At 35.4% G+C, this 25203-nt stretch overlaps 1 protein-coding gene across 1 annotated transcript; it reads left to right on the forward strand.

Moving 5' to 3' along the window:
- Positions 1–408: 408 nt before the first annotated feature.
- Positions 409–23631, forward strand: LOC135155140 (sodium-coupled monocarboxylate transporter 2-like). Its single transcript, XM_064103906.1, has 15 exons — positions 409–1006; positions 5160–5225; positions 6172–6223; positions 9416–9483; positions 10286–10443; positions 11140–11280; positions 11933–12062; positions 13605–13693; positions 15431–15543; positions 16740–16807; positions 17138–17224; positions 17763–17995; positions 19298–19398; positions 19688–19818; positions 20556–23631. The coding sequence occupies exons 1-15, from the start codon at positions 659–661 to the stop codon at positions 20646–20648; spliced, it is 1878 nt and encodes a 625-aa protein (XP_063959976.1). The 5' UTR covers positions 409–658; the 3' UTR covers positions 20649–23631.
- Positions 23632–25203: the final 1572 nt, after the last annotated feature.

The following is a 25203-nucleotide window of genomic DNA, read 5'->3' on the forward strand; positions in this document are numbered from 1 at the left end:
CGATTATGACGTAGATGGATCAGAGCTGCAGCAAGAATTTCGGGTTTATCAGAGAGCGAGAATGATAATGAATGCAATTTCTAATGGTGAATCCACATAGACTATATAATACATATATAATAACAGATATTGCCTGGTCTATCTTTTTTGATAAATAAAATTTCAACTCCCCTCCGAAGCTATATTTTTCCCTCGGGAGAACATTTTCCCTTGGGTAAAATATAACTCCGTCGGGGAGAGGAAATGTTATATTCAAACTCTAGGTAGGCAATGTCTGTATAATGTTTTTTTTTAATTATAAAATGTTGACCACTTTAAAACAAATTCAGGAGCTCTGTGCTTATGACAAGTAATTTGGCTGTATATGGAGATAAAATTGCGATCGTATCTATAGAGAGCAGTGAAAGTTTTTGTAATTAGAACACGAAAGTGCACTCGACCTATTGGGGTAACTTTTTAATGTCGTAAAACCAAGCAAACGCTGTTGAGTTGGGACTTAACTTTTCATGGTTACTTCAGAGTGCGCGGATGCATGACACAAATCTTGCCTTGACCGAACCTCAATTAAAATTGAGCGACCTAAAACGCTTCAGATTCTGCAATTAGCTTGATAAAACAGTTTGGAAGTTATCTAAACCAGAAAGAATTACTCTATATCATGTCAGAGCCGGATATTAAGACGTTTTCTGGGGCGGACTACGGAGTCCTGGGTGCCATGCTCGCCTTGTCTCTGGGCATAGGTTTCTACCAGGCCTGCGCTGGCGGGAAGCAGAAGACGGCTGAGGAATTCTTGATGGCCAATCGTAACATGCATCCGATTCCTGTGGCCCTCTCTTTGGTGGCTAGTTTCATCTCAGCCATCACCTTCCTCGGAACACCAGCCGAAAACTATGTTCACGGTATCATGCATAGTTGGTTCTGGTTGGCGAGCGTCTTTGCATCCATCATCACTATGCTTCTATTCATGCCGACGTTCTATCGGTTAGGTATAACGAGTTCTAATGAGGTTCGTACATTTTCTATCTTTTCAATGTTTTTAATCATATATAATAAGCTTTACTTTAAATGTATTCAATAAGAGTGATATTCATGTTATCAAAAGTAACAAACGTTAATGATATAGAGATGATGATAACACTAAACAGAACATAAAACAACTGTTGAAGTTGCAGCTCATGCAGTTAATGTTAAGAGTTTTAAATGCATCCATTATGCAGTCATATTGACAGTTAAGCGCCTTTCAGGGGCCCGTAACACAAAACTTAGCAATGATCGTAGAACATTTTTCTACGATTGATACCATTGACTACAGTGTACAATCAATCGTGAAAATCAAGCGTACGATCTATCGCTAACTTTTGTGTTACGGGACCCGGAAAACAAAAATGAAAGTAAAGATTGTCGACGCCTGTTTCACCGAGTCTGTTTCATCATGATTTAATCATAATTATTATTGATGAATGATACACCATGCATTTATATGATGCAGTCCATATAGCACATATATTCTTCACGCATGACCGAGTAAAGAAAAATTGAAGAAAGTGTACCAACAAATTATTTGACCTTTTTATGATGTCTTCTTTGCAAAAGAAAAAGTTACATAGAGCTATATACAGAATCTCTTCTGCACCGTATCATGCATATGATGCATGCCAGTGAGAAAAAAGGGAAGACGGAACTCGTGTTAGTTTAAACTCATATTTTGCACTTCCATGATGTCATTGTGTTTTCACCGATTGCCTATATTATGGAAATATCATTTAGTCATAACAAAATACTTTTCTGAATTGAATTTTGATTATTAAAAAAAAATTAACCTTCATTATACAATTGTATGTACTACAGCCATTTCAAAATACTTTTTGTTATATAAGACTTAAATAATATCTTGGAATTTGATCTATATTCATAATTGGAAAGAAAATGAGAGAGAAAGAGAAAGAATTAAGACGACAAAGAAACTATCAAACATTCGACAAACATACAATTAAGCACATGCATTTTTTTTTCTAAAAGCTTCCTTGACAAAGACATGCTGCCTTTGTCGAAAATCAGTGAATCACATAGCAACAGTGTCGTCTTGGATTCTCACTAAGACAAACCACTGAATATAAAGAAAATCCATTCAAATCAAGCCCCTGCTTCTTCATTTTTTATGTTTTGTTGTGGTTTATGTAGTGATGGTTCTGTGCGATAACATTGTTTGAGTCGTGGTTTGAAATACCCATGCATGTTTGCTTGTGCAGAGGTGTGTTTGATTCCATGTTAATGTTGATGTTAAGGTGCATGAAAACAATTAAAAGAAACCGCTGATAATCTCACTCATCACCACGGAAAAAGAACAGTGACTTTCATTATTGTGACATTTTGCATCTTTTAGACTTTGACCTTGCCCCATATTTCAAGGCACTGCACCTCCATGTGAACCATAATCAAATCATGTAGGGTATCATTTTAAAGAAAAATAAATGCTCTATTCATTAATATTAATAACACATAGATATTTACTAAAAGCGAGGAGGGATTATCAATCAAAGTAAGATTTCCAAACTTTTTTGAGGAGTTTATATATATATATATATATATATATATACTTCGGGAATTCTATCCTTGTATAGAGTGCTCGATGTCCTTCACAGGAAGAGCTTTGAATAATAAACACAAGTTCACAAAGTTGACTGGAGGTTCATCAAATTTGATGAACCTCCAGTCAACCTTGTGAACTTGTGTTTATTATATATACACAACAAAAAAAGTAAGTCCCCCCTAAATTAAATTGCTGTAACTTTTGAACGGAATTATTTTGAGATATGATATTTCGTTGGTGGTTTTCTACACTCATTAAGCAACTCCTAGGGAAAAATGAGATTGATCGGTTGAGTCATGCATGAGTAATTAAAGATTGAATTAAAAATGACCATTTTTGAAAGTCACAAGAGTCGTTTTTCAGATTGGGCAAATACAAAGTTGGGCAAAAGATGTTGTTAGGTGAATTTTATGATGTTAGTGCTCTTTTACTATCCATCATTTAGCCACTCCACACACAATTTTGATATCGTATGTTCATGGTTGAGTGAGCACAATATTGCAGGGGCCGCAGAAGCGGGGGGGGGGGGGGGCTGGGGTCCCCCACTTTTTTCCAAAAGCATGTACAACAATGTAAATATGACCATACGATTGTAATTTTTTTGCATGGTCAGCCCCCCTCCCCACTTTTGGCTAAGCCCCTCCCCCCCCCCCCCCACACTTTGAAAACCGTTCCGCGGCCCCTGTATTGTGACGTATCATCATAGGGGGTTTCGGTAGTATCCTCTACAACTTGATAGGTCATATTAAAATTTGACAATGTTGGTAGCTCCCCCGATTATAGGCCCCTCCCCATTTTTTAATTTTGGATCCACCCCTGATTTGTCCATAAATCAAACTGATCATGAGAAATTGTAAGGAAAAGAATACATTTATGCAGTATAAAGAGTATTCATTCTTTTCGAATGTGCTCGCTCAACCATGAAAATGTTAAAAGTTCGGAAAGTGTGTGGTGATAGAAATGATGGATGATAAAAACAACAGCAATTAAAGTCACATTTGAGACCGAATTTGCCCTCAATATTCACCTAATTACCCTTTAAAATGAGTCTGTGACATTGAAAATACCCATTTTCCCACTTTGATGCGTGCTCACTCATCCATAAATATACAAATCGATTTCATTTTTGCACAGAATTCTGCCCATAGGTTGATAAACATTACTGCCAAATGACATTGCTAAAGACAGCCTTGAAAAAAAATTTCCACCATATTGAATAAGGGGTTACTTATTCTTAAACATAAACACCCATAATGTACACAAGTCTATGAGAGAGGAAGTCAAAATTTCAACAAATATGAAATAAGGGTTTGTTTCATGGACGATTTTTGTAACTTCTGCCAACGGTTATTTCATGAAACTTCGCACATGGCTTCAGAGTAACACTATCCAAAAGGCGCGCACATCAAAATAACAATTCAATACGGCACAGAGTGGGGCCAAGGCCTTGAACTTTCTTCTCATTTGCATAATTTTCGAATATTGTGTGCTCACTGATGCATTAAGCATCGGGATTTTCATAAAAATCAAATCAAATGAACCATGCAAGGAGGCTTGTGACAGATATCCATAGTTACAAATTGCATTTTTTTCCAATAACGTAACAAAGAGCTAATCACATTCCACATGTTCATTCAAGCGTGAATATTTAATTAAACGCCTTTGAATCATTAAAACATATTAATTGGTCATGAACATAACGACAAAGTTGATAAAAGATCAGTTTCAGTAACCAAAATGAAACAATTCTTGCCTATGATATTTGAAAATCGTATTTTTTGTTTTCAATATATGTTCATTGAACCGTGAAACGATGAATATTGTTGAAGATACTCTTCCCCAAAATAACTGTCATCATATTCTATCATTTTTAATGAAAAAAATGCGTAAAAAATCAAATTATAGCAAATTTGGACTTGTGTTTATTCAACCGTGAAATCTAACCAAAAAAGCTGCATCGTCTTTTAGAAAGTGCCTTTTACAAGGCTTTTGACTATTTTTCATGATGAGAATATGGAATCAGTTCCAATAAAATGGAATCAAAAATCATGATATTTGGCTTGTGACTTTTGAAAAGTGATATTTTTGCCTTCTGATGGTGCTCACTGAAGCATGACGTAAAATACGTCCATAACATTTACTCAGATGGTAGCTTATAAAATTACCTACACGCTCATGTAAAAATATATCAAAAACTCGCATTGGTTCGGAAATTATTGATGTTTGTTCAAGGGGGGACTTACTTTTTTTGTTGTGTGTATATATATATATATATATATATATATATATATATATATATATATATATATATATATATATATATATATATATATATGTGTGTGTGAAGTTATACATGTACTACAGCTTTGGCAACTCTTTTATTTAAATATTGTGTGAAAGAAATGGATGAAGAGAACAATGGTAGGCGTAGCTTAAATCACGGTTCCGCAGAGCTATCTACCCTATATACCCTCTCTATATATATATATATATATATAAGAATTTCGATTCTTTACAGCCATTATTATCCGATATAATCCCAATAATCTTGCATCATATTTTCTTTCAGTACTTAGAGTTACGGTTCAATCGCTCTGCTCGCTATCTTGGGATGGGAATTTTCTTTCTCTACATGGTAAGTGGAATACTAATCGAATTCTAAGATGATGAAGATTCGGGATTTTAATTTGGGCACTGGCATTTTTTTCGAGTAATGATAATAATAATAATAATAATCATAATAATGATAATAATAATAATGATGATATTAATAATAATAGAAATAATGATAGTAATAACAATAATAATGATAATAATAATGTCGTCTCTCCAACATCGGGTGCGAATGTTTTTAGACCCCCCCCCAAAAAAAAAAAAAAATGAAAATCGAAACAGAAATAGAAACGAATTATAAACGATAAAATAGACCATAAAGTGCAGACTTTATCTCTAGCGCTTGAGATATTACGATGGGAGAGGGGCTATCCTTATCTTAATTCTTCTTCTTTTTTTTGGGGGGGGGGGTATTTTTCATGTAGATTTTTTTGTTTTGTTTCCATTCACTGAATTGTTATCATTTTCTTCAGGTTGTATAGGTAGTTTGATTTGTGCATTGCGATTCGTACTAAATAATGTAATATACGTTGTAATTTCTTTGTTTTTTTAAATAAGATAAAAAGTTACTATATATATATATATATATATATATATATATATATATATATATATATATATATATATATATAATATAAATTACTATATATATAGTAATTATATATATTTATATTTTTATTTTTATTATCATTATGATAACATGTTTTTTATTAGATAGAAAATAAATCTTATTTCAAAACATTACAAAATCGATGTGAACATAGTCCTGGGTCATGTTTAACAAATGATAAAGACTTGGTATAATAGCATATTTCAAATGCACAATTTCTGTAACAAGTTTACTATCAGCCAATCAAATTGAATGATTTCAGTAGCTTTTAACTGTTATCGCAAATCTGTTAAACCAAGTTTTATGAAACGGGATTCCGCTCTTTCTTATTATCCCATCTTACCTTTTTTATATATAGATTTTTTACCTTGGTATTGTTCTATACGCACCCTCCTTGGCTCTTAATGCTGGTAAGTTATATTACGATAAAGTAGCATTTCATTAGAAGATTATATTCATATGTGTCCATGCAATCTATTCAACAAAAGATCATTATTCATGTCCAATACTGATCACTGACAGAAACCGGTTCAGTTGGCAGGTCATGGCGGTGTGCACCCCCCAGGGTGACGTTACATTTGCTCCTGCGACAATAAATTGCTCCGGGTTTAATTTCGTCAATGATGTAGGGTTTGGGTAATTGCAATAGGGTTTTATCTTAGGTTTAGGATAGGGTATAGTGTGAAACCCAGGGTTGAAGCCATTCATTTGATTGGTGTGGAATTTGCCACGAATAAAGAAAAATTATGAAGCAAATTAAGCATTCCATAGAGGTGCATGTGGTTTAAAATTCTAGTTTAGACTAGGTTTAATTGTCAAAATACCGCCCCTGTTTAAATTCGTCACCTTATGTGGTGGTCCTCTCCTCCACACCAAATGGTGTTAATTTTAACACCCGAGTTTATACACTGACTGATTTATCAATATGATAAATAAAATATTATAGAAATGTTGAAAGAAAACATTTAAAAAAATTAAAATTCTAGACACTTCCATTGAACGATAATGTTATACATTCTAGATTGGCTTTCCATAGTTGTAATAATTGATTCAATCTCTTCGTGTAACATGGGCCTTCAAAATGAGAATGTTAAAAGTACCCTGCTATTATCTTTGTTAAATTTAAATTGGCCAGTTTGGCAAGAAAATTGTTCTGAACTTTCTGCCGCGTTTCATGTTTATGTAAATAAATAATGTTGCTTTTTTCCTACAATATGCCACCTGTTGACCTTTTACTGCTTCCTGGGTTGTATTTTTTTAACATTCCATCAAAATTCAATTCCGTCTACTTTTATGAATTTTATTCAGCTCCAGGGGTTATCGCCATAACATCTTGAGAGAGAAAAACTCCGTCAAACTACTGTTTCCCCGTAATATATCAAGGCTCTATAGCTTGACCTTTTTTTAGCAATTTTCAAAAGAATATAAATATATACAAACATGTTTTTATTGACCTTAATGTCATTGTTTACGTCGCAGCATTCCATTTCGAAATGATTTGTGCAAGCAGGTGCATTTTTATCAGATAGATGATGCATTGTCAAGTGCATGCTTACATTGTTTATATATACAAACAGGGGTTTGTATAGTTTGTATAGCACTGTGTGTATATATATACACACTGTAGTTTTGTTCAATTTATATTCAACATTTGTTACGAAATTTCATTGATCTGTCTGTATTATATTGAATATGTATTGTTACTTTGATTATATTTTGAAAAAAAATGTTGAACGGAAATAAATAAATCTAAATCTAAATCTAAATTATTTATATATATATAATTTTGATTTAAGCTACGCCTACCATTGTTCTCTTCATCCATTTCTTTACAATATTTAAATAAAAAGAGTTGCCAAAGCTGTTGTACATGTATAACTTTACACATTTGTATACGTTCCCCCTACGTGTACTGTATCAAAGCAATAGCTTTGATCCAGCTGAAGCATGGCGGCTTGTCATTGTTCGAAACCCACCTTCACCCGACAAAGGAAATTATAATTGGTATAGTGTCGAAAATTTGTCTATCTGACGGTCAATCGGATCGGGGTCGCCCTAGCCACTAACCCATCTCTGTGGTCTAGTGGTTAAGGCACCGGCGTTCAAAGCTGGGGGCCCGGGTTCGATTCCCGGCAGAGACATTTTTTCGGCATTACCAATTTTTCCAAAGGGTAGATAGCTCTGGGGAACCTTGATTTAAGCTACGCCTACCATTGTTCTCTTCATCCATTTCTTTACAATATTTAAATAAAAAGAGTTGCCAAAGCTGTTGTACATGTATAACTTTACACATTTATATATATATATATATATATAGTCAAGAGCACATAGCGCATATATGTAGCTAGTAGGGGTCGACAGTGCCTCGAAATGGGGAAAATATTTTAAAGATATTTTTTTTAATGCATGTTTCAAGCGTGTTCGGGATGATGATATGATTAATTCTGTACACCATGACCTCTGAATATTGTTGGAATGGAGTCTGCTTCGTTGAGGGAAGTGGGGGGGGGGGGGGGGGGGGGAGGGGGGTCCGTCCCAATCAGTAAACGTGTACCATTAAACGAAAATTACCATTTTGGTATGACGCATTTTCCCTCATTCAAAGCCATGAACTGCCGAAGGGCAATCAAGGCATGAAGAACTCTTATGGACGATTTAATTTTAATGAAGAATATACGCATATTCCCATTAGTTTATGTGCATATCAAAGGTCAAGTCCACCCAGAAAAATGTAGATTTGAATAAATGAACAGAGAAAAATCAAAGAATCATGACGCTGAAAATTTCGTCGAAATCTGATGTAAAATAAGAAAGTTTTGCTCATTTTTCACAAAACAGTTATATTCACAACTCAGTGGCATGCAAATGAAACAGTCGATGATGTCCTTCACTCACTATTTATTTTGTTTTGTATTGTTTGAATCATAATTTACAATATTTCATTTTTTACAGAGTTGGCAGTGAGGACCAACTTGACTGAAACATATAATATTACACAATGGTTATCCACATCTTCAGGAAGGAATAAAACATTGTTTCACATGACAATAATTAGCAAATATTTCATATTTCGTATAATAAAATACAAAGGAAATAGTGAGTGGATTACGTCATCGGTCCTCTCATTTGCATACAGGCCAGGATGTGCATATAACTGTTTTGTGAAATTAAGTGATACTCCAAAATGTCATAACTTTTTTATTTTACACCCGATTTTGACAAAATTTTCAGTGTTATGCTTGTATGATTTTTCTCTTTTTATTTAAATTGTTTTTTTAGTTAAGGTAGGCTTGTCCCCAGGGCCGGAAATCGTTCCCGAAAAGTAGGGGTACAAGGGGCTGGAAAATTTGACATGCCAAATTTAACAAATTTAAGAGGTCATTTGGACGAAAATAAATTTGACAAGCAAAAAAGAAAGAAAAAAGGTTATCATCTCAAAAGTAAGGTCATCTCGTCCTAACTTACATGTTTTATTTCGATTTTGATGATGTATTTCTTACCATCATAAGACCAAAAAAAGTAGGGGGACATTTGGTATTGTGTCCCCCTACTATGTTTGTCCTTTAATAATGTGATTTTGTTCTTTATTGAAATACACACAGTGACAGGATTAAATCTATGGGGATCGGTTTTCGCTATCGGTATTGTCTGCACGCTTTATACCACAATAGTAAGTATGATAATATTAACAAAAAACACGAAAATCCATTTCACAAAATAAAATCATACACTGCCAAAGCTCTGGTGTTGATTTAACACCAGCCCGAAATATATGTATGTCCATACCAGAGAAGTGTTGAACAACACCAGTTTCGTTTTGGTCTAACACCAGACTGGTGTTTATTCAACGTCAATTAGTATTAAAAAGGCATCGGTTTGATTCCAAACTGGTGTTGTTTCAATACTTCTCTGCTGTGGGCTGGTGCTAAATCAACACCATTTTTTGCAGTGTAGAAATATATTGCTCTGCTGTTATTTGACTTGGTGTTTATGTTTTTGTTTTTGTTATGTTTTGTTCTTTATATTCCTTAAAATTACCATGGTTGTGGTCGACCCCCCGCCTCTCTCTCTCTCTAAAAAAAGAAGGAAACAGATTGCGTTCTAAATATATTAAGTATTAAATAAGTGTATTTAAAAACAATTTCAAATATTTGTTTTAATGAAATATTACATTGAGATGTTCATTGTAATTATTTGTTAATTTACTTATATATTTACTGGTATTGACTTATTATTTATTTATTTATTTGTTTGTTTATTTATATATTTATTTATTTATCTATTTATTCATTCATTCATTTATTTATTTATCATTCACTCATTTTTTTTTCTATTCATATATTTTATCTTTAGTTTTATTTTTTTCATGGTGACACCTCATCACTTACACAAACTGTTGTCCTTGAGAGCCCTGATATAAAAATCAATATGAACAAACGTGGTACATATCCATCTTTTATTCTTATCTTCAGGGAGGGATGAAAGCTGTTCTTTGGACTGACGTTTTTCAGATGACATTGATGGTAGTCGGTTTCATCGCCGTCATCATCCAGGGCGCCATCAGAGTTGGTGGGATAGACAATGCTTGGCAGATTGCTTCATCGGTCGACGATAGAATGAACTTATGGGTGTAAGTTAAAAAGAAAGAAGCATCCGTGCCTTTTCATTTTTTTTAGATTCATGACAGTCACGAGAATCACACAAAACAGGGTTGGGTATGGAATGTTACCAACCCCATAAAACGATAAAATATAATAAAAACAATAATAATGATAATAATGATAATGATGATGATAATAACAATAATAACAAATAAAAACAATAATAATAATGAATCAGTGAATGAACGAATGAATAGATAAATGAAAAAAAAAGTAATAGAAATTAATACACAAGAGAACATATAAAATAGATAAATTCACAAATAAAAAGATACATATGTATATATATATAGATAGATAGATAGATAGGTAGATATAGGTAGATCGATGGATAGATAGGAGAACTCAAGTTCTATTGTACTCCTCTTTCTCCCCCCCCCCCCCCCGTTCTTTACTTGTAAAAAACATGTGATGCGAGCACCCGGAGACGGCGCCCCTACTCGATTTAAAGCTTTATGTGGATGGATAGAAAAAAGTGCAATCTTGTAATAAAACAAAAATCTGGGGAACGTTTTATCAAAATTTGCGTCTGACAGGTGGTCCGATCTCGGATAACTTTCCTTGATTTTGATAGGCTGACAGACAGGAAAAGGAAATTGTCGGATAAACCGCCCGACACGTCCTTTGATGAAACGCTTACCCGATTGTCTTTTTTTTTTCTTCAGTTTTAGCACTGACGTCACACAACGTCACACGATATGGGGGATTTTGATTGGTGGAACCTTGTCATGGACCAGTATCTTCGGCGTGAATCAGGCTCAGGTGCAGAGATACCTCACATGTGGGTCCATTGAGAAAGCAAGAATGTGAGTTATAACGATGCAGCTCTTCAAACTCATGTATTCCGTGCCATCTTGCAAGCTTATTCTTCTTATTCCGAGTGCAGGCAATTTTTAATAGTACCTCATGGAATGTGTCTAATTTGCCCCTTTTTCCCCAATTTTTGTTTAGACACGTTAAAGAGGGTGAATAGTGTTTGATTCGTTCCAGTCGAATATTGACATTTCTTCAAGCTTATTCATTTATTAGTTGTTGATTATCTTATTATATCCAACATGCTTCTAAAGTTCCCACAAATTTTGCTTCAAATAGATCGAGTAGCTGTACATAATATACTTTTTAAATATCCACGACCTATGATTTGTTAACCCCTACTAGCTCTATCTGCTCTTTCTCTACCCCCCCCCCCTCTCTCCCCCTCTTTCCCTTCCCCCTATTTTCTTTCTCTTTACCAACGCTCATCCTCTACTTCTCTCCTCTCTCCCTTAACCTTTTGTCCTTTTCCTGATCTCTTCACTCCATTAATCGTTCTCCGCGCTATCTCCCTTTTCTCTCTTTCGTTCTCGCTCCCTTCCATCACGTCCCGCTCTATGCTTTATCTCCCTTTTCACTGTATCCCCCTCCCCCTTCTGTTTCCCCCTCCCCCTTTCAATTTTCTCTCTTTTTTCTTAATTTTAGAGCAATATGGATCGCCATGTTTGGTATGATATTGGTTCAGGTGCTCCCTCACATTGTGGGCGTGGTCATGTATGCTAATTACGCTGGGTGTGACCCCAAGATCCAAGGCGCCATAGCGAGCTATGATCAGGTTTGTGACAATATAGGGCCGTTCTCATTTTGAAAGACCGCGTTTATTTGACTCGCGGGCTTATCGCGATCTTTCCTTCCCTTGATTCACACTGGAGCCAAACATCGCGATCTTTCTGGACCCTTAAAAACATCGCGCAAAGCTGCTGCATCACTGAGTTCCGGATCATTGGATTCACATGAGAAAACTCGGCGCGGTGATAGAAAAACCGCAAGATGGCTCGCGATGTTTCGTGGGGTCTTCATCGCGGAGTTTCATGTGGTTTTTCTGTCAATCAGAAAACCCGCACTGCAAAAACTCTGGTGTTGATTTAACACCAGTCCGGAATCTATATATGTCCACATCAGAGAAGTGTAAAACAACACCAGTTTCGTTTTGGTTTAACACCAGATAGGTGTTTATACAACACCAATTAGTATTAAAACAGCATCGGTTTGATTCCAAACTGGTGTTGTTTCAAGTCTTTTCTGGTGTGGACATATAGATTCCGGGCTGGTGTTAAATCAACACCGGAGTTTTTGCAGTGCGCACGAAACTCCGCGATGATTCACTGCCAATGTGAATGACCCTATATTGGCCTAATAGCTGCTTTCGTCTTGCTCATGCTCTAAAATTGTAAATAGTATTTTGGGCCAGATAAATGGAACACAAAAGTTGTAAAGTTAATATAAAAACAACCCTTTTTGTGGGTTAGCGCTGGATAATAACGTTTCGAAACCATAACGTTTCTGTATCTATAAATGGATACAGAAAGAAGTCGAATTCTATCCACTGCTCACAATCATTTAAAGACACAATATTTGTTTTTTTATTAATAAGGGTCAATATACATACTCTTTTATATTGTTAAAACAGATCATTTTTGTTCTTAACAAATATATTGCAATAGTCTATTTAATTGTTATATTGTAATATTTTAGATTGTGCAGGCCTTTTTACTCAGATGCAATTATGTTAATTTCCTTTGTTATATTCTGCATAATGATTCAGACCCTGTATGATTTTGAACTGAATGATCAATAAAGACTGCACTTCAAATACTCCGGTGTTTAGCACCGGCCCGGTATCTATGTCCACACCAGAGAAGTGTTACACAACACCAATTGGTATTAAAACACCATCGTTTTGATTCCAAACTGGTGTTGTTTCAATACTTCTGTCTGTTGTGGACATTCCTGTTTCTGTTAATGGTAACTTCCGTAGGAACTCGGCAGGACAGCATTTATGCTGGTAAACGCCAAGCTGGTATATTACCAATTACCTAGGAAACATTTTACGTATCAGTAAATCAGTCATAGTGGCTGACCTTATAGACGACAGATATTAGTCTCGGGGCCTTTTTATCAAAGTGGAGACAATGGCAGAGTGGGGATTCGAACTCACAACCTTACGATTATGAGTCCAATGCTCTAACCACTGGACCACACAACCCGTGTGGTCGTGATAAATCAACACCGGAGTTTTTGCATTGTACAACATATAGAGTAATGACCTATATATGTAAATTCTATATCTGGATGTTATATTTTCATATTGGACCAGTTGATGCCCTATTTCATCATGGATCTGTTCGGTTCGATGCCAGGTTTACCTGGGCTACTAACATCGGCAGTCTTCAGCGCAGCATTAAGGTAAAATAATAAAAGGGTTTATTTCCGATTGGTCTAAGTGCCAATTCGTCCAATTCCCAACTCATCTACTATTATGTACCATTTTTACGAGACCGCCATCATTTTCAAGCTTAACACGGTGGCGGTCTCCTGCATTCGTTTAAACTGGTATTTTATTTTTATTGAATATTGCTTCTTGTTGATATTTATTTTTTCATTGCTTTATTATGACTATATTGCTTTATTGTTTTGTCAAACTCAAATGTATCACCTTTGTATATATGTTGAATATTTATCTAGAATGTAGAAATAAAATAAAATCAATCAATCAATTATTTGGTCTACCATCGATTCGTCCACTATCCACATGGTCCAATTGCCATTTCGTCCACTCACCATTTCGTCTAGTAACCATTTAGTCAAATTGCCATTTGGTCCATATACCATTTGGTCTAATTGGACTTAGTGTGAATTGGGCGAAATGAATGAAAATACAATGGGTATTAGATCAACTGGTTATAAGACGAAATGGTCATAGACGAACTGATTTTGATTAGACGAAGTGATTATTGGACCAAATGGTTATTAAACCAAATGGCTGATAGACGAAATGTTGATGGACGGAATGGCATCAGACTAAACAAAGGTAGACCATGTAATGAGTGGACGAGTTGGCAATAGATGAATCGGCTGTCTACCATTAAGAGTTCGCCATGACAACGAGTTTTGTGTCATTTTCAGGGCTACTATCGTTCTCAAAATAATCTCAGCGTTGCAAAAAAAATAACGTCCAATTTGAAAAATTCATCGTGAGTCCCCAAAATAGGAACGTTTAAGAAAGATGAGTTGCAAGTGTATGTAAATCAGCTACTATATTACGTTTAATCAAAGGGCCTTACGCTTGTTTGTAATTGAAGTTTCTTGCCACCGATTCATGTCCAGCTGCAATTGATATGAAGTAATTCCGACATAGACATTATGGAAGCGTAAAATTATTTTTCATATCTATTTTTTTTCAAACTATTGAAGGGTTTACTATGAAAGTTCTTTTCTGTAACGTTGATAATTATGTCGGCAACATAAGAAAAATGTCTACGGGTGGTAAAAATATCAAATATGACAACACATTACGTTATCAGTTCTCTTCAACAGTACATAAAGTTTTGATATATTCAGGATTCATACTATTTGAGTGTCAACGAATTATCAAAACGAGATAAAATGTTATAACGACCGGTATTGTTATTATTAATAATGATAATAATAATAAAATATTGCTTATATAGCGCATATAACGATGATTATAATAATGTCTCTATGCGCTTCAGAAAGAAGAATAGAAAGAATGGAGAAGAAAGAAAAGCCTGTTCACAGAGGAGCATATATATATAATCAATTAATTGGTACATGTAAATCTTATTCTACAAAAAGGAATGTCTTCAAAAGGGACTTAAAGGATTCTACATTATTAGCTTGTTTAACAATATCGGGTAATTTATTCCAAAGTTCAGCAGAGGACATTTTGAACGAACGAGCGCCGTAGAATTGAGTGTTAATTTTGGGAACTACAAGGAGAGATTTGTTGTTTGACCTTAATTTTCTTTGGGGTACATACTGTTCAATGAGTTCTTTGAGATAGAATGACGATTGACCTTGTAAGCATTGGTATGTTAGGAGTAATATCTTGTATTCAATACGGGATTTTACAGGAAGCCAATGTAATTCTTGTAGTATGGGTGTATTATTACTATCCCACAGTACTATTTCATCGGGTCTGAACGCCCTCGCAGCAGTAGCCGGTGAAGATATCATCAAATCCATTTGGCCAAACATGAAGGATAGTCAGTACACGTGGATATCGAAAGGATTTGGTAAGAGGCGAATTAGGCCATTTTAGCGACCACTTCCCAGACGCTTTCTACAACGCGGAGAATCTTTTTTGTCAAAAGCCCTTCATAACAACGCAACCATTGTCGAAAATCGGAGAATCAAAAACAGCAGTGCCATTCTTGACTCTGGACAAACGATATATTTGGATTTTCTTGTCCGGTCCGAAACTTATGCCGGTGCGCTTTCCCGTTATTCGTTCCATCAACTTTCGACAATGACCTCTAATCTGTCCTATGTGATTTGACGAGCATTTTCAATAGATTCTGAACGTTGCAGAAAGCGTTTGCGAAGTGGGTGCTAGAATACGCTATTATTCTAACGGTGGAACTTAAGGGGCAACTTATTTGGTGTTGTTGTTTTTTAAGTGATAGAAAAGAGGAAAAAAATAGCAGACGAGAAAACAGCGGAGAAAAAAAAGGAAGACGGCTACCGTTAGCCATCCCACAAGGTCGTTATAGAGGTCTATTTGATTTTGTCCGTTTTGAATTTATTAACCAATCACTTCATGTGAACATTTTGTTTTATAATATAAATGATAAAATAATGATATAAATAATTATGATAATGTATCATGGGATTATATACCGGTATGTTGGGTCAGTTGTCAGAGCGTCTGTCCCACAGCCGGGAGGTCGGGGGTTCAAACCCCGACCGCGTCAGACCAAAAGACGTTGAAAGACGGGGCTGTTACCCTTTTGCCGTTCAACAATTCAAGGGATAGAGCTACGTCGCTCCGGTGCTGCACGGTGGCTACGGGCCCACGATCAATAGGGCAAAGTGAATTTTCATAGTATTACTATTTTTTCAGATTTAATTTCGAACACTGAAATATGGATTTTCACTTTTATATAACAATAGTATATCAGTAAACTGTTCTTCTAATCAATATTGGTAAATGAACAAGAATTATACATACAGGCTTAGCCCAACTCAATAGTAATTGCCTGACGAAGTCTAGCAGCTTGCAGACGAAACGTCGCTTTCCAACTACGTTTTATACATCGTGAGACAGTTGGTTATTTCTTCTACTCAATCAATAGTAATTATTAGACTATCAATGGCCATTGAATCCAATGAAAGAATCAACCATTTGGAACGATAACAACTCAGGAATCAGATTTTACCAAGTGATAAAGATTAATAAATCTCTTTAAAAATTTGTTCTTACCCCATGTAGCTTTGCTGTTTGGTGTTGTGACCATTTTCTCTGCACTCCTAGCATCTGAGATGGGAGAAATCCTCCAGGTATAGAAAATCAAATTAATTGCTAAAAAATGCGTATATATTCAAATGTATAAATATGTAAATACATATAAGCACGACCCAAGACAATGACAGTTCATTTCGAGCAAATCAAGATAAACTTGTCCTTTGATAATTATTATTGTTATGTTATTATCATTATTATTATCATTATTATTATTATTATTACAATTCTCGATGGGATTCTAGCAAAATAGACTAGTATTTGTAATAAATAATCTCCCATGTTTAACTCATAAAAGGTATTTTAAACAACGTTTTTACTGTGTAAACCAACAAACTCATGGTTACACCTTTTTCCGCAATTGATAGATGGCAATGAACCTCTTTGGTATGTGCGGTGGTCCTATCCTGGCTCTCTTCTCGTGTGGAATGTTCTTCCCATGGATCAACTCAAAGGTGAGTGTTGACGAACGTTGAGGGCGTAACACTTCTCATTTATCGTGTTTATTCTGTCTACTCCACCGTATAATGTGACTCTTCAAAATCATAACCGCTTTTTGGGAGGATGAGGAACTCATAATTTGAAATGAATTAATATGTAAGAAAATGTTTTTTATTCTTTTTTTTCGTGTATGAACTGTTCGTCACTGAAACAAGTAACTGAAACTCCATTTTACTATAAAAAAAAACACACAAATTTCCATTTTTGCTCAATCATTTCCATTTATGCTCAATTTTATACTATTTTTAAACGAGGTAAGAATGCTCATCTGTAAAATCAAAAGATCAATTCATCCATCATCATCATCATCATCATCTCACCATCACCACCACCATCATCATCACCATCATCATCATCACCATCATCATCACTATCATCATCACCATCACCACCATCATCATCACCACCATCATCATCATCATCATCACCACCACCATCATCATCGTCATAATCTTCAACTTTATTCTTGTATAAATTCTATTGCTCCTTTAGGGGGTCATATCAGGGACTCTTCTCGGTCTTGCCTTCGCCTTCTGGGTTGGTATAGGGGCGCAGATTTACCCCCATCCACCCAAAGACCCACCCCTCTCAGCCGACCTTTGCTCTTTGGAAAACTCAACTTTCCTCTCGACATCGGAATCGATGACCACTTTATTGAACTACGAAGACACGACAACTATGATAATGATGGAAGAAATGACGACGTCTGACTCTGGGAATTCGGAGTAAGTTATTATCCTCTGATTATTAGCAAAGATGCTTTAAATGAACTAAAATGATATTGATATGTCGTTTGTTTAAATGCAGTAACCTTTCCTAAATGCACGATAAAAAAATATATTTTAATAATCTTCTTAAAAAGTCAAATCGAAAAAAAAACCTATTTGGTACTGCTCTTTATGGAAAAGGCAAATACAAATGATTGCTGTCATAGAGCCGTAAAGAATTGAAAAGTGTGGAAAAGGCGGATGGACAATAATAATAAAATAAATAACAGATACATTATAGCGCTTATTACATTTTGTTTCTAAGCGCTTTACATAGGATCCTGACAAGCCAGCACACAATGTATGCACCTTCTCCACTCCCTGGGGAGCATTCCAACAAGAGTTCTAAGACTCCATTGCTAGGCATACGACATGGATGACAGCACTATCTACCCTTCAAAAATGATACCACACATTGGCTTTTTCAAGCTAGGGGTGACTACCTCTGTCCAACATTTTAGAGTGATGTTGGTGATAAAAATCATATCATTCATTACTTTTTATCTTACTTTTGAGCCCTTTAAATATGCATTTGAATGAAGTTTAAAAATACATATTGCAGTTGGTAACATCATCTTCGGTGTCATTTTTCGCTTAAAGAATTCCTGTTGCATAGGATAAAAAATTCCACTGTGTGGCAACTCTGCTGCATCTCGGAAGCATCTGCTTGCTTCATGATTCTTTACCAGGGCCCGGTTGCATAAAACTTACCATTCGCCCTCCGATGGTAACGACTAGTCTGCTGCATGTGCAAACCCTTCACTCGAGTTCACGGTCTGAATGTGCAGCCTATAATGCTTTGTGTACTGAAGTCCCTCTCGCTCAGAATTGAAACAGCAAGTCTTATATGGGCTAGTCTTTGCGTGGAGACCCTCTTGTTGAAAAAGTTTCAATCAGGGTCTGTGCCTGCAGACTAGGTAACTACCATGGCAAGATGCTCAACGGCCTATCAACATCAAGGCTTCCATTCAAGTTACCATCAGGGGAGCGCGCTCGAGCGTTTCATAAAAGCACTTGTCAGACGTTTAATCCGGCAGTTACCATAGTAACAGCGTCTTTCAGCCAATCAACATCTAGGAAAGATGTCAGATCTGACAACTTGTCGGACGAAACTGTTGATGAAACGCTTCCCTGATGGCAAAGTTACTGTTAGTAATGCTTTATGCAACAGGGCCCAGGACTGGTAACCCATCATATTTTTTTTATGTGATAAAATAATGATATTGACAATGTGTTGTTATTTTCTTTTGCCATGTTTAGGCCTTCCTCGTTTGATTTGTATAAGATTTCATACACCTGGTGGGGTATATTCTCATTCATCGTTTCCGTTATCTCTGCTATCATCATCAGCATCTTAACAGGTTAGTAGAGCAAAGGCAAGGGACCCGTTTCACAAAACGTGTAATAATAACAAATTTACACTAACGGTTAAAAGCTACCGAAAAACATCAATCTGATTGGCTGGTATAGTAAACTTGTAGAAATTGTGTAACTCTGTATTACACCTGTAGTTCAACTGATGGATAATGGAGATCATGAGAAGTGCTTGTACGTATTAAACGTGTAAACCCGGATCAAGAAAAAAATCTTGGTACCGTTAATTCTGCCAATAAATTTGTTATCTCATCTATGTCTCATGTGATTATTCAGGCCCTCAGGATCCGAGAAAATTAGACCCCCGTTTGATATGTCCAGTGGTCGATAGATTGTGTTGCTACCTGCCTGAGAAATGGAAGATACCACTCCGCTGCGGGGTAGGCAAGGACTTTAACGAGGACGAGGTAAAATTGATTTAATATTACCATTCTAAGAAAGCTCAAGAACAATGTGTTCATACTACATCAACTAAATTTTTTTTTCATTTAAGCTATCCAAAATCCAATGTACACCAAAGTTATATCTCTAACATTGTTTATACATTTAGTTACTTCCTGATCTATGTTCTATAAATAAATAACTTAATATGTATTATGTTTCATTATTATATCGCATTATGCTATACCTTCTCTATGTTAAATTTCGATTCGTCATTTCTCTTTGTATATAGATGTATATCTGTATAATAATCTATGGAAAATGTATTGATTTATTATTGATTTATACGACATACAGTTATAAATATCTTTGTTTATGTATATTGTAAAACAAAACGTTCATGCCAAATGAATGAAGTTTGTTAATAAATTCAAAATTCAACTGTATAGGGATGGTGCTTACACGGTTCGTAAGGGGCACCTCATTGGCCTATCCCTCATTTTCAAGTGATTAAAAGAGATGAGTGTAACAAGAAAATAAGAAGAAAAACACAAAACATGGAATAGAGTTGAATGAAATGAACGATACGATATAGACCAACCCATGTTTTGTTGTTGTTAGATTTGTATTTAATGTTATCAAATTGGATTTACATAACAAGCTTTCATATAATTCTATTTTCTGATCAGAACATGATTGTAAAAAACACAATTATCATTCATAATTCATGTTCCTTTTTTCATTTATTCAACATCGAATAAAGACGGAATACGAGTACCAAGCAATGAGGAAACAGGATCGAGTGAACCACGAAAATGAAGGAGGAATAGAATTCCAGAAAACGGCAGAAACTTAATACGAAAAAGAGTAATATTCTCATCAAGTTCACAGTCGTTTTTATTCGAGATTCGCAATTTTAGATTATTTGTGGTGATGCGCTATGATATTGATGAAAATGCACTCGACTACCTTTTGCCATGTTTGCAGAAACGTCCAGGCCATCACTTTGGCCTTTATTATGTACGAAAATTAAACAGAAGACGTGCTACAGGTTTCAGGCGTTCTTTTTCATCTATTACCTCTGTAACTCCCTCCCTTCTTCGCTCCGTTAAACTGACAACATTGAGCTCAAACAGCCCCTCAAAACTTACTTATTTCAGCAGATGTGTTGTAATTAGCTTAATTGGATTAATCTGCGCCTATGAATGTTTTTAACAGAAATATGGCGCAAAATAAATTATGTGGATCATCTTCATCATCAGGTTCAGAAAGATATATAATAGGGAGGTTTCATAACCACGATACAAAACGCTTTCAGGAACGTAGAGAAAGTATTGTCAAATGCCCTTCAGCGAAATGTAGTCTTTGTCGAGGGTTGGTTATTCATTAGTTTATGATCTGGATTTATTTCCTTTTTATTACGTATACCATGTATACACCTACATGTATGTTCCTTTGTTTGATTTTGAATATTGAATGAAGTAATGATTTGAAAAATATGTGCTGACCATTTTGAAGGTAATATTAATAACACCGTATTTGCATGCGCAGTTATGGAAGGTGCGAACTAAGGCGCATCAAGAATTAAATGAATTATCTTTAACCGGTTTAGATAATATCGGGACATTTTTGGCCATTCGCAATATATGTAGTGTACGTGTCGTACGTTACTTTACAATTTCCTGACAAGTGGAACATGGTTCTCACTATCTTTGAAAATACGATTAAAATGAAAAGTTATATGGTCATATATGAAGACAGACATGTTCCCTCATTTATAATGTACCTTTCCTTGTATTTCTCTAAGTTCTCTTTGCCTTTCTGTTTTGCTCTCTTCTAAGAGCCTCGAGCTTTTGAAGAGTTTAGTTGCAAAAGGGGTTAGGTCCACTCTAGACCATTCCGAGAAAAACCATGTTTTTTATTCTCACTTATTGCAATATTTCATGAGAAACTAAATTGTCATGATATACTACCCTATCATGTGAACATATAATTGGGTATAAAATAAATCTACCTGTCTTCATTTTTTTTCTATATATTTTTTTTAATTATCATCGTGGACCCAACCCCTTTTGCAACTAAACTGAAATGAATCCAATCTCTTTTGATTAAAAACGTGATTTTTCTTTGCCACTTTCATTCACGTTTTTATTTGAATTTCAAATTTTCTTTGGTATCATCAGAGTGACTAAAAATTTAGAGGTTTAGAGACAGAAAACAATAAAATTTATGAACATTGGACCTAATCCCTTTTGCAAGTGAGCTCTTCATTTAATGAAAATGGAAGAGACACTATTTAAATCCTATGTTTTATTATGTGGAGCGTTGTGGCCCAGTGGATTAGTCTTCTGACTTTGAAACAGAGGGTCGTGGGTTCGAATCCCAGCCATGGCGTAATTTCCTTCAGCAAGAAATGTATCCACAGTGTGCTGCACTCAACCCAGGTGAGGTGAATCGGTACCCGGTAGGAAGAAATTCCGTGAATACTTGAGCGCCTAGGCAGCCCAGCTAAAGCTGGGTTAATAATATCCAATTCCTTTGGAAGCGCATAGACACGTTATTCATAATGTATTATGCGCTATACAAGAACTGACTATTATTATTATTATTATCATTATTATTATAAATGTAGTATGCCAAATGTGATAGAAGGGATAGGGCATGTACCTCAGCCCCCGTGCTCCACCAATGGCTGGTATCAAACTAGACAACCATATATAGGAATGCATACTTAAATAAAAATTGTAATAAGATTTTTTCAAATTATTCGAACATACGTGCCTTTCTCAATTATGATGTTTGCATAAAAACCTGTAATGACACCTCGTATTTGCGGAACAATAAATACATTGTATTTGCTCAGTCTATTAGTTTTGTTGTTTGAATGACTGACAAACATTGGATGTGCCACATATGTAGGGTTCTTTTCACCTACATGGATGTTCTGTATACAGTACATTATGAGTATTTGTGATTTATTGGTCCAATTTCTTCCGGTGTGTCTGTAAACCTTCATAGGTCTACTCATATTTTAAACAGAAGTGTTTTGAGAAAGAATATTCGTGAGGATTATGATGATGGCATTGGGAGATGACACCTAATAAAAAGATGATCATCCTCAATTTAGTTTCATAGTCATTTTCATTTTCTTTCAGAGATTTGGTGTATAATTAGAGCGCGTGCTGTGAAAATACTTACGTTCACATCGACTGAAATATATTTTTCCCCATCTTCTGTTAAAGGTCAAGTCCACCCAAGAAAATGGTTGATTTGAATCGATAGAGAAAGATCTAACCAACGCATCGCTAAAAATGTCGTTAAAATCGGATGTAAAATAAGAAAGTTATGAGACATTTTTCAGTTTTTCTTATTTTTCACAAAACAGTTACTTGAACAACTCAGTGATGTGCAAATGAGACAGTCGATGATGTCCCTCCCTCAATATAATTTTTTAAATTGTTATAAAATATTTCATTTTTTCAATTTCTACAGATTTGACAATGATGACCAATCGGCTTAACCATAAAGTGTTAAAATAATGGCAATTCCACTTGTTCAGGGAGGAATAGAAATGTCTTTCACACGACAATGAGGAAAAACACTATATTTTTTCATATTTCATGTAACAAAATACAAAAGAAATAGTAAGTGTGTGACGGTATCAGTCTGCTCATTTGCATACCTACCAGAATGTGCATTATAACTTTTTTAGTTTTTGAAATTAAGCGAAACTTTAAAATGTCATAAATTTCTTATTTTACACCCGATTTTGATGAAATTTTCAGTGTCATGATATGCTTGTTAGATTTTCCCCTTTTGTTCAAATCAATTTTTTTTGTTAGGGTGGACTTCTCCTTTAAGTGTGTTATGGTTTTATGCCATTGTAAAATTATTATTTATTGATCTGTACTTGATCATGTTGATTTATAATTGTATTTGATTTGTATTTCTATTTGATGTATATATTTGTGATGGAAATTTTTGAAATAAATTTCTTGAATCTTGATTCTTTGTGATAAAAATTCGTGTTCGGTTGATGACAATAAGCGCACTCTCTCTGTGATCATTTTATTATTTCTGTGGTCCAGTGGTTAGAGCATTGGACTCATAATCGCAAGGTTGTGAGTTCGAATCCCCACCCTACCTTTATCTCCACTATGATAAAAAGACTCGTGAGTAATATCTGTCGTCTATGAGGTCAGCCACTATGACTGATTAACCGAGACGTAAATTGTTTTATATTAGGTAATTGGTTCTATACCAGCTTGGCGTTTACCAGCAAAAAGTTGCCCTGCTGAGTTCCTTCGTGAGTTACCGTAAACAGAAACAGAAAAAAGAGGGGCCCTCTCAATACAACATTAACCTCCATGAGAAAATAAAACCTGACATTTATAGCTATTAATGAGAAGTGCTGAAGCTCCTCTGCAAACACTCGGTTGTTATAACTGACACCAGTTGGTGTCCCCACATGATCACGCCGCGAGGTGTTAAAACTACCCTAGAGATTGAACATAACACCATAGAGTGTAAAAGTGACATCCAAAGGTGTTTTAACAGTTGGTTTCCCTAGACTACCATATATACACTGAGGTGTAAAGATGACACCCTAGGGCCTAGATATTGAACATAACACACTGCAAAAAAAACTCCGGTGTTGATTTAACACCAGACCGGAATCTATATATGTCCATACAAGAGAAGTATTAAAACAACACCGGTTTTGAATCAAACCGATGCTGTTTTAATACTAATTGGTGTTGTATAAACACCTATCTGGTGTTAGACCAAAACCAAAGTGGTGTTGTCTAACACTGCATGTGTGGAAATATATAGATTCCAGACTGGTGTTAAATCAACACCTGAGTTTTTTGCAGTGCACCAATGACTGTGAAAGTAATTACCAAAGGTGTTGTAATTGTGGTTGTACACTCACATGTATTGAAGTAATGCTAAAAGAATAACACCGGGATAAAAATCCCTGTTGGAAAGAATACAGTGCCACACAGTGTGTTCATATAGTGAACTGTGTGAAAATATTATTCACACTGTTAAAATGCTTAAATTAAAAAGTGTGAAGATATTTTCACACTGTGGACACCTCTACAGTGTGACTGTTCACAGAGTGTCTACATAGTCATCGACGTGGCCCTGGGAAGCGGGGGTGCTGGGGTGCTTAAGCAACCCCTCCCCCCAAAAAAAAATCCCCTTTTTTTGTTTACTAGTATTTGGAATGGATAATTATTTATCACGCAAAGTTATCCTTGAAATTACATTTTGTGTCCTCTTCTCTCGACCAAAATAAGCCCCAATTAACGCTACAAAACTTACTTCAGAGCATGATAATATGACATGATTAAAAACTGAAGAGTGTGTTATCCAAATCCAATACTTCTTCGCCTACAACAATACTT

Source organism: Lytechinus pictus, chromosome 8 (genome assembly GCF_037042905.1).
Source record: "Lytechinus pictus isolate F3 Inbred chromosome 8, Lp3.0, whole genome shotgun sequence".
In the NCBI taxonomy this organism is placed as follows: Eukaryota; Metazoa; Echinodermata; class Echinoidea; order Temnopleuroida; family Toxopneustidae; genus Lytechinus; species Lytechinus pictus.

Bases quoted from the DNA above. Each gene is read 5' to 3' on its own strand.
- LOC135155140 (XM_064103906.1), top strand. From the start codon at position 659: ATGTCAGAGCCGGATATTAAGACGTTTTCTGGGGCGGACTACGGAGTC. The intron at 9,484-10,285 runs GTAAGTATGATA...TCTTATCTTCAG, and splicing joins GCACGCTTTATACCACAATA to GGAGGGATGAAAGCTGTTCT. The intron at 16,808-17,137 runs GTATAGAAAATC...CGCAATTGATAG, and splicing joins AGATGGGAGAAATCCTCCAG to ATGGCAATGAACCTCTTTGG.